We start from the raw sequence: 10,956 nt of genomic DNA on the forward strand, positions 1-10,956 counted from the left end.
CTTTCTTAACTCATGGCAAATCAACAACCTCGAGCTCCTCCAGAAATGTTTAAATATTTACATAGAGATGCGATGTGAAGTTTATGTTAGGGTTTAAGGGGATGTGATTTTCTACATAATTGAAGCATTGCATCACAGCTTTCATCAGCAGTGTGAACACGACACAGTCCCGCAGACTTTCCCATCTGCTCGCGGTCTTCATCTCCCGACTCCCAACATGTGAAATCGGACACCTACTTTCTCAACCCTTCCCAAACAGTCTTATCTGCACTTCCAGCTGTCACTACAACAGTATACAAATCATTCGCGCAATTCAAACTTTAACAGAAGCAACTGACTCCACAAGTTCAGAAGATCGACATCGATAAAAAGTCGCCGTTAGCTGGCGGTTTAAGAAAACAGGAGAAGAAACACGGACGGAGGGCGGGTGGAAAGCCAAATCCAAAGGGGTGTTTCCTCTCCAGCAGAGGAAGCATTGAAGTAGGGAGAAATAATTCACTAAACTGCGCGAAATGTATAAATACATTGACGTTTAGGTGACAGTCGCGATGTCGACATCAGTTTTCCGATAAAAGGTGAGTGAATTAATGTCAACGTCTTTCAGAAAAGAAAACAGGAACTGGAGGGGCTCAGCAGCGATCCAACTTTGTCACTTGTAAAATTAAGTAGGCTATTTAAAGTGTAGCTATGATTGATAAAAATAAAATAAAAAACTCCTGAAAATTTGTTTTTGAAGATGCACGTATAGTCATGCGTCACGAAGCAAACAGAAAAGCTGCTTCACTTTAATGTGACTGGGCTGAGTTGTTTTCTCTGAAAATAAGAATTTTAATGTAGCATGGGTTTCCTTTAAATGACATTAAGTGCCTTAGTGTCTTAATTTTGTCCCTCATGATGTGTAAACATGAACAATGACACAAACAATGAAAGGCAGATACCAACTTTTATGTGTTAATACAGGCATTTTCTCTTGTAACTGTATGTAACTTTACAAAAATGTGGTAGGCTAAATGTATTTTTCCCCTTTTGTCTCCACGAGGAGTCTTTTGGCATGTTACCAGCCATGTTTCCAAATTCTCCTGTGTTAGGAAATATGCCCAAGTTTGATTGCTAAATTTAAAATTTGCTACATACTGTCAACCCTGTTGCTTTAGGCATAGCCTACATTTAAAGGCCTAACTTTTAAATGCATAAATAAAATGTATCGTAGTTTTCACAAATATTAAGCACCAGCACAACTGTTTTCAACATTGATAATAAGTAATGTTTCTTGAGCAGCAAATTGGCATATTATGATTTCAGAAGGATCATGTGCTGCTGAAAAGTCTTCTTTGCACCAGGAATAAAATATAGGCTATAAAAATAGAAAACCATTATTTTAAGTTGTAACAATATTTCACAATATTACTGTATACTGAATTTTTGATCAAATAAATGCGGCCTAGGTGACCATAAAATACTTTCAAAAACAACTCAATAACAAAAATAATCTTACCTTTTGAACAATACATTACATTTTAAATCTTGAATTGCCACAACTAACTTCATCACTTAAAGACCTTCTGATAGGATGTTTAAATTCTTAAAGAAATGTGCTTTAAAAATAACTTTTTTAGGCTACCCATTTTGTGGAGGGGTAACAGATAAATGTACAGTACCATTTATAGTTTCCAACATTGATAATAAATCAGCATATTAGAATGATTTATGAAGGAACATGTGACACTGAAGACTAGAGTAATGATGCTTTGCATCAAAATTATATTTTAAAATATATTAAAATAGAAAATCATTATTTTAAATTGTAATAATATTTCACAATATTACATTTTTTTTCTGTATTTTCAAATCAAATAAATGCAGGCTTGATAAGCATAATATACTTTTCTTTTCTTTTTTTAACCAGTACTGTATGTCTATATAATATATTTCAAAATAATTTAGCTTTATGAAAGATTTGGAAAGTTTTGGAAATGATCTTAATTCTTTTTATTTACTTATTTATCATTTTGTGGCATTAAATGCATGTGGAAATGGATGTGCTTTTAGCCTGTCTATGCTGGACTAGCATAACTCTCCAACGGATGGAGGAGAATCCAGACAGCGACAGGCATTATGAGAGGACCACAGATGACCCCTCACCCTCTGGCCAGAGGACCAAACAGAAGAGTGAGGAGACCCCCCCGGGTGATCACGACCTACCCATCATGCAGTGGGAGGATTTAAGTTTGCGGATTGCAGAGCTAGAAAGGCAGGAAGAGGAAAGAAAGACAAAGGCAGAGGTAACATTTTATCTGGACTTTATATATATATACACACTTCAACACAAAGTTTGGAATAATTATGGGGTTTTTTTTATGTTTGCTGCATTTATTTGACCTGAAATACAGTAAAACATTTCTTATTATTATCAATGTTGACCTCCTTGTGTTTTAGAGTCTGGGTTTATCAGAGCGAGACAGAATGCTTGGATGCTGGACAGGGTCAAAACACCATTCACTCCACCGGGAGCCATGGCCAGATGAGAACGACTACAGTCCCTGCCGTGTTCCTGTCATAACCTCACGGTATTACGCATGAGCAGGTTCATAATGTTGAGACGTGTTGTTCTGATGTTTCTATTCAAATATACACTGTTTCCATCAAACAGATTTAATAGTTCCAAAAATCTTCAGCTCTGTTTCATCAACAACAGTGAGAGCGAGGGGGAGGATGACGAAGGAGCATCTAGCAAAGAGGTGGGAGCAGATAGTCGTGATAGTAGTTTCCCTGAGTTTTTCAAGTTGTATCTCAGGTCATGATTTATGAGGCTGCAAAAAAGCATTAGGTTTTTGTCATCCTCAGAGCTCATGTGAGGCGGAGGTACGTGGGAGTTGCTCTCTCGGGCTAAAACATGAAGTGAAAATAGCTCTCAGGGCTCTCAGAGACAAGCTATTGGCCGAAGAGAAAGAGAAAGAGGTGAGGGGTTTCAAAGGCATAGTTCACCTAAGAGTATGGTCTGTCCGTCTTCTGTGGAACACAAAAGGAGATGTTTTAAAAGTGGAGCTTGTAATGGGGACTGAAGCTTTCAAGTTTCAAAATTGATTCAAAAGCACCACAAAAGTATCATTCAAGATATCTACTTTTGTGTTCTATAAAGTTAGACAGGATCACATAAGTAGATGATGACGGAAAAGTGGCCTTGTTTCCAGAAGTAATTTTCTCTTTCATGTTCTTCAAAAAGAGTTCCGGTCACTAACCAAACCAACCAGCTCTCAGTCACATTTCATTTGAATTATATAATATATCAATATTTTATCTCTTATGCTCAACAAGGCTGCATTTATTTGATAAAAATTACAATAAAAACAGTATTATTGTGTAATATTATTGTCCAATAACTGTTTTCTATTTTAATCTATTTTAAAAATGGTATTTATTCCTAGGGGTGGGACAAAATATCGATAGGGCGATATATCGTTGTCCTTCTTCGTGCGATACTATAATCGATACGCTGGTGCCAAATATCAATATTTTAATTAATAACCAAGCACTTTGAAAGCATGTGTCTATCATCGGATCCCTAATATATCCTTAGACACCTGCTTTCAAACGCTCCCGTGCGTACCTGTGTAAGCGCTCGGTGAAGAGCGGCAAATATGTCTATTTACAACATGTTTTTGAAGTATTGATCCTTGTAGCCAATCACAGGGGTCAGTGCTGGGTCCATTGTTGTTTAATTTGTATATAAATAATATATGGGAGGTGTCAAAAATACTGAAAACCATTTTATTTGCTGATGATACTAATTTAATTTGCTCTGGGGGAAATCTGGAACAACTCTTGGATACAGTGGAAAATGAATTAAAAAAGATGAAGAGCTGGTTTGATGCAAACAAGCTAACACTGAACTTAAGTAAAACTAAATTTATAATTTTTGGTAATCGTGACACAACCTTAAATAAAAAACTTATGATAAATGGTATTGAAATAGAAAGAGTAAAAGAACTTAAATTTCTGGGAGTAATAATTGATGAAAAATTATGTTGGAAGCCACATATACACTATATAAAGGCCAAAATAGCCAAATCAATTGCTATATTATATAAAACCAGTTATCTATTAAATCAACAAACATTGTATACGTTGTATTGTACCTTCATACTGCCATACATTACTTACTGTTTGGAAGTATGGGGAAACACTTACAAAACCAACACTGAACCTATATTTATCCTTCAAAAGAGAGCCTTAAGAATTATAAATAAAACCACTTATAGAGCACCAACTACTCCACTGTTTATTAAATTAAAAGCACTAAAATTTAGAGATATTGTCGACTTCAAAACTGCACAAATCATGTACAAAATAAATAATCAAGAGCTATCGAACAGTATTCAAGGGTTGTTTCAGATGAGAGAGAGCAAACATCACTTAAGAGGAAAATTTGTATTTAAAAAGCAATGTATAAGAACAAATTCTAAATATCACTGTATCACAACCAAAGGAGTTAATGTATGGAACAGTTGCAATGAAGAGATGAAATCATGTACAACAATAAGTAAATTTAAAAGACTATTTAAACTGAATATATTAAATAGATACGAAAAGGACTCGAGGTGAAAGTATTGTATATTGGTTCATTGGTCTACAAATTAAGTTTAGTATGGAGGTGTTATTATTTGATCTGCTATAGATAGAGGGAAATGAATAAGATATACGGAAATGAAAGTAGAAAAGAAAAGGGGAAAACATTTAAATGCGGGTGTATGTTTGTATCTATACATCTGTATTTATGTGAATGCATGGGTTTATGTGAACTGTAGGTAGATATATGATGTATGAAAAGATGTATGTATAAAAGAACTAAAGAAGAAACAAATTGTTTTGTATGTAACTAAAGGATAGACATAGAGAAAGGGGGTAGGACTTGAAAAGTTTGTTATGAACTTCTTCCTGCTCCTTTTTGAACATGGGAACTTCTAATTTGAATTACTTACAATAATTTTGGAAGATTGTGATGAGAAGTACATGACCTTATTTAGCTGCTATTTTGATTTTAAGTTTGTATATGTATGCATGTCTGTATATATATATTTTTTGTTTTATAAATGTGTATGTGTATATATATATATGTATGTGTATATATATGTATATGTATATATATTTTTGTTTTTGTTTTTACATGTTCAAAATAAACATCAACTACTACTACAGACATTTATGTTGAGCGCGTGAACACAATGGCCAATCAGAGGTGTTTAAGAATCCACTCAAAAGTGCTCGAAATGCTGGTATCTGTCACAATGCTGTCACGTTTTTAAAATTTTAAATACCCAAGTCGGTACTTTTGATAACACTATTCCCAGGTTTATTTTAAGGAAGCTGGTAAATACTCAGATGTTCCCAGGTTTAAATAAAAGAGGTTGGCAAATTTTGAAATGTACCAGATTTGTATAAAGTCGATAAGCAGTTAAATATGTCAGTTTACACACAAAGAAAAGTTTAAGCTTTTAAAAAGTATAAGCTATAAGCTTAAAATATTAAATATTGAAGACTGAAAAACTTTTTGTGCTGTTTTCTAACAGTTTGTTTGGACTGGGATAAAGAGAGAACCTGCACTTAACCTTTTCACAGGCATTTTGTTTTCATAGACAGATTGTGATGTATCATTATAGGATTGTCTAGCAATATATCGATTATCGCAGAATTGCTGCATCGTGCGTATTGTGAGCCGTATTGTGCGGTACCCTGTGATTCCCACCCGTAGTTATTCCTGTGATACAAAGCTGAATGTTCAGCATCATTACCCCATTCTTCAGTGTCACATGATCCTTCAGAAATCATTCTAATGATGATTTGCTGCTTAAGAAACATTTCAAAACAATTGTGCTGCTTAATATTTTTGTGGAACATTTACATAGAAAAATGTGATACATTTGTTTTATGATATATTTGAAATAGAATCTTCTGGAACGTAAGAAGTGCATTTACTTTCTCTTTTGATCAATTAAAGCAGTGGCTCCCAACCCGGGGGCCTCAGCAAACTTTCAAGGGGACCTCAAAATGTACTAAAATATTTACCTTTAATGTATTGTTATATATAAATAAATGTGTGATTTCAAGACATAGGAAAATCATGTAAATTTATAAAATCTAAAAACGCCATAAGAATTTTCATCCATCCGGTTTCCAAACTGCTTTGGCCATGGGTATTTTTATAATGAATATACATTTTGTCTATTTATGCCAAGCTCTAAAATATTTAATTGTGCATAAAACATGTTTTTAAAAATACTGATCATTAATCCTTCATATTAAGGGGCCTTGGATTCAAAAAGATTTAAGAACCATCCTTGCTGAAAAAAACTATGAATTTATTTAAAGGTTTATACAGAATCATTAAAAATCAGTTTCTTTATTAAAAAAATCAATGGGAGTTTTACTTCTGCAATGTTGCTGTGGTACTTGTGCCTTTAAGGCAGAGGAGTGTAAGATTTCTGTTACTTGAACTTAATCCAGTGTGTGTGTTTTTTTTTGTGCGACTGTCTTTGTGGTCATTCATTTCTGTGGTATTTATTATTTTCATATTTTTGTTTTAATTTCAGCAAGAAGTCACCCACAGTAACGTGAACATAAGAAGAAAGATTCTTAGCCTTAGTGATCTGCAGACATGCTCTTTACTGCAGCTGAATGCGCTCACGGCCTCACTGAATGAAGACATTCAAGGTATCTTTTCCTCATATTTTCTGTGTGTTATAATCTCCATGCTTCTTTAAACACTTATCCAAAGTGGATAAGCAGCACCTTTAAAATGAGATTGATATTTACTCATGTACTAATTTGATTTGTGCTTTTAGATTTGAGCTCAGAACTGGTGAAACATCTTGTAGTGCGAGACCATCTTCGGAATAAGCAAGATGCTTTGCTCCTGGATGTACAGGATATGACGACATTGTGAATGATTTTCATAACTGCAGTTCAACGTTGGCACTTTCTGAAAGCAGTAATTTACTGTTACTCATCCTGTGGACTAACAAGGCCAGAATATCCTGTTTGTTCTTGAAGAAATGTAGCCCTCAAAGAAACTTTTGCTAAAATGTGAGTCACATTGATTATAGTCACAAGTTTTATTGTGGAAAAAAGTGCCTTGATAACAAACCCTAATGGCTCTGATTCATGTCTCATCACTTATGGTTTAGTTTTGCTTCTGTAAATAGAGAATATAACAAGCTGCTGTCAACGCCATATGTGATCAATAACTGTATTAATCATCCGTTACATTAAGCATTCCATTGAAATACAGTACGTGTAATCGTCATAAGAATATAAATGGTGTGAATTATGCTGTGTCATATGAATGTGCCTTAACTTTCCTGTGTATCGAACTTATACATGAGAATTAATATCTCAGTGCTAAGTATTCACAATAATTTAATAAATCATTTATTTTGTATTTTATACAGATTCGTCAGCCTTTTTTGTGGAATTGGAAATGCAAGTAGTGGAATCATGACAATTATGCTATTCATACTCTGCAAAAAATTAAGTGATACTTAAAGTCGGTATGAAACGGAGGTTGCAATTAGTCTTTTCTTCTCTTGTTGTGACGTATACACAGGTGAAAAGACTTCTGGGACAAAAAAAAATGTAGGGCGGGGCTTTGGTCTGCTATTGGTCTATCTCATGTGATTGACAGGTTGTCCCGCCTTCACTGCAATAAATACGTCATCAAGAGATGTCGCTCCAAGAGGGTGGGTAAGTTTGATTAAAGATTAAAAAGGCCACATGAATTGGAAAAAAATAATAATGATGTGCATAATTATATAAATAATTTCTAATAAATACACATTAAAAGGAATCATCGATTTTGAATATATGGTGACTTCACAGTCGTTTTGGGGTTAACCAGACTAGACGAACCTTTTGAAGAACCTCTCTACCACTTTAAGGTGCCTCAAGTATCCTAGAACAAATAAGTGTGTGTGTGTGTGTGTGTGTGTGTGTGTGTGTGTGTATGGTTTGATGTGAATGATGGGCCACTTCAGTGTTACTGAAAAGGTTTGAGGGGGTATATAAAACATAAGAAGTTGTAAACTGCTGCTTGTTATACATTACAATTATGTGTGCGGATTTCTTTAGCCCTGGTAAGTTTTACATAACAAACCTGTGTGTTGAACATAAATGTACTCAACTGCATGCAGCTCAGCTGACTGACCATTCGAGAGAGAGAGAGAGAGAGAGAGAGAGAGAGAGGGGGCAAAGAGGTGACAGAAAAGAAGGAAGCACACATAATTACTGATTGAGACATGATTAGTAAAATTTTGCAGATCTGTATAGTAAATTGAGAAAGTAATTTGTAATCAGAGACTGTAGTTGCAGTGCAGCAAAACGTACGTACACAGCACTGAACTTTTCATCCTGACCTTTTATCAGATGCGTGAAGAACTTAATGCATTTTGGCTGCACATTGGAGTTACCTTTTTTCCTTGACCTTTAAACAGGTAAGATATTTCATATAGATCTATCAAAACAAAAACATTGCTTTAATATTAGTGTGTGTGTGTTGGGGGATTGCTTTAAATGAATAAAGATTACCTATATAGTCTTATATATCTCAATAATGCTTCCAAATTTCTCTATTTTACGTTTTCAAACTTTTAATACTCAAATCATGGTGTTTATAATTGATATGCACACTTTTGTGTTGAACTGTACGCTGGATTGGGTTTCCGCTCAGCGATTCTTGTCTGAATGAATGAGTATTAATTATTTACTCGAACATACCTGCAAGAACACATGATACTGTAATACCAAAGCTCCCTCTGTAGTACACAGGAATATTTATTAAGAAACAAACTCAAGTATTTCATGAACCAAACATGGACATTGTCATTAGTGCTTCATGTTATGTAGGTGCATATAGATGAATGCATCAGCCATGTCTTGACATAAATTAGGCAGTTTTCATTGCAAACGAGGTCAGTTAGGTCAGGAAGTGACGCGTGTTGATTCCTCTTAATTTGTGCAAAGACAAACTGCAAAGTAAAAGAACTTGTCTAATACATGGGACACAAAAAAATGGGGGATGGAAAGATGAATGAAGGGTTTACGGAATGGTTTGTTACTGATTGATGGGGCAATAGACCAGAAGAGACCGAATCAGCATTATAGACAGAGAAAGTTGAAGGGCTGAGTCATTGGTCAACCTGCAGTTTGCTTGGAAATAAACTATAGGACGGACTGCGAACACGAAAGTTCAGATTTACAATGCAATCACGGTAAAAATATGTAACGTTCATCTGTTTTCTCTATCTCGGAGCAATGTCCTCACAGGATATCCTGACGGTTGAAGAATGTGGTGCTTCTAGATTGAACTGAAGAGGTCCAGAGAAGACAGTGATGTGGCTTTGTGGTTACGAGGTCAAGGACAGCTGATCATGAAGACCACGGCTTCAGTCTCCAACGCATCGGTGCAGGCAGATGTTGGAAACCACAGCGCGCTGCACAGCTGTAGCATCGACGAGTCCTACAAGTATGTCATCTTGCCTCTGTGCTACTCCTTGACCTTCTTGCTCAGCCTCGTCCTGAACTCCACCGTCCTCCTGCGGTCCTACCGGTGCAAGAGTGGCCGTCAGTGGAACACTTCGCTGATCTACATGGTCAATCTGGCCTCCACGGATCTGATGTACAGCCTCTCGCTGCCGTTCCTCGTGGCTAGCTACGTGATGCGTGACCACTGGGTTTTCGGAGACTTCATGTGCCGGCTGGTGCGTTTCTTGTTTTACTTCAACCTGTACTGCAGCATCTTCTTCCTCACCTGTATATCCGTCCATCGCTACATGGGCATCTGCCATCCGATCAGAACCATCACCCTGGAGAGCAAGCGGGTGGTTAGAGGCATTTGCGCTGCCGTTTGGGTCGTAGTGTTCATACTTACGTGCCCCATCGTCCGGTTTGCCAAGACAGGGGACGTTTTGAGGAAACTAGGAGGTGGAGTGAACGAAGGAGTCGATTCTTGGTCGGAAGGTAGCAGTGATGCTGGAAAAGTCGAGGTGGAGGTTTACAGGAACTGTTGGGATGACGCAATAGACACGGAGTTCTCCGAATACGTGCCTTATGGAATCGTTCTGCACCTTCTGGGCTTCTTTCTTCCTTTTATCGTCATTGCGTGGTGCTATTCGCAGGTGGTGCGGACCATTTTCCTGACGCTACATTCCCAGCCACATGTGCAGGAGGAAGGGGGGATGTGTGGCGGGGTGGAAGGGGTCAAGGACAGGACGTCCGTGTCCATCTCGGGGTCTCAACATGCGCCGTACCTTAACAGGCGACGCAAGTCCATCAAAACCATCATCGCCATCACCATCCTGTTCGCACTGTGTTTTCTGCCCTTCCACATAACGCGCACGCTCTTCCTCGTCCTCAAGGAAACGAAGGCCGTCGAGTGCCAAACCATGCGGATGGTTTCCATTTGCTACAAGATCACTCGGCCGCTGGCTTCCTGCAATTCGTGGCTCAATGCACTCCTTTATTTCTTAACAGGAGACAAAAGCTTAGCCTGCTGTGGACGGCCCGACGCTGCTCACAACACTCACCTTCTCTGGCCTTTACAGATTCTTGGAGGACAGAAAGAGGCTGAGGATCAAGAGCAAGGCAATTCACATAAAGAAGACGAAGCTCACGAAAGTGACTCGAAATCGTCAGGAATTACATAGATGAGGCTGGGAATGCACAAAGGGACAGACCTACTTTAAATGCTCCAGATTTCATATTATTTATTATTCATTAATATTACTGAGTAATTTCACACAATCTTGAGTATTACAGCATGTTTAATGCTAGTATGCGAGCAGTTATAACCAGCCACCTCTTTTAAACATTATGTTTTTGTGTTTGTTTGTTCGTGATGGAAATTTGGTGAGTAAAAATGTAAAATCAATAAATATTAATAAAGTAATTATTCATCAAAGTATGAAA

At 36.9% G+C, this 10,956-nt stretch overlaps 2 protein-coding genes across 2 annotated transcripts; both read left to right on the forward strand.

The window, feature by feature from the left end:
* The first annotated feature begins 143 nt into the window (after window positions 1-143).
* On the forward strand, window positions 144-7,440 carry LOC306991232 (schwannomin-interacting protein 1). Its single transcript, XM_079598891.1, has 7 exons — window positions 144-575; window positions 2,050-2,282; window positions 2,437-2,567; window positions 2,651-2,738; window positions 2,845-2,958; window positions 6,588-6,708; window positions 6,840-7,440. The coding sequence occupies exons 2-7, from the start codon at window positions 2,085-2,087 to the stop codon at window positions 6,938-6,940; spliced, it is 753 nt and encodes a 250-aa protein (XP_079455017.1). The 5' UTR covers window positions 144-575; window positions 2,050-2,084; the 3' UTR covers window positions 6,941-7,440.
* A 1,979-nt stretch (window positions 7,441-9,419) lies between these two features.
* Window positions 9,420-10,694, forward strand: LOC306991971 (P2Y purinoceptor 3; the record flags this gene model as incomplete). The annotated part of the gene is made up of 1 exon (XM_079600311.1): window positions 9,420-10,694. The coding sequence occupies one exon, from the start codon at window positions 9,420-9,422 to the stop codon at window positions 10,692-10,694; it is 1,275 nt and encodes a 424-aa protein (XP_079456437.1).
* Between the last annotated feature and the right edge of the window lie 262 nt (window positions 10,695-10,956).

Source organism: Phoxinus phoxinus (assembly GCF_949152265.1).
Source record: "Phoxinus phoxinus genome assembly, chromosome: 23".
NCBI lineage: Eukaryota > Metazoa > Chordata > Actinopteri > Cypriniformes > Leuciscidae > Phoxinus > Phoxinus phoxinus.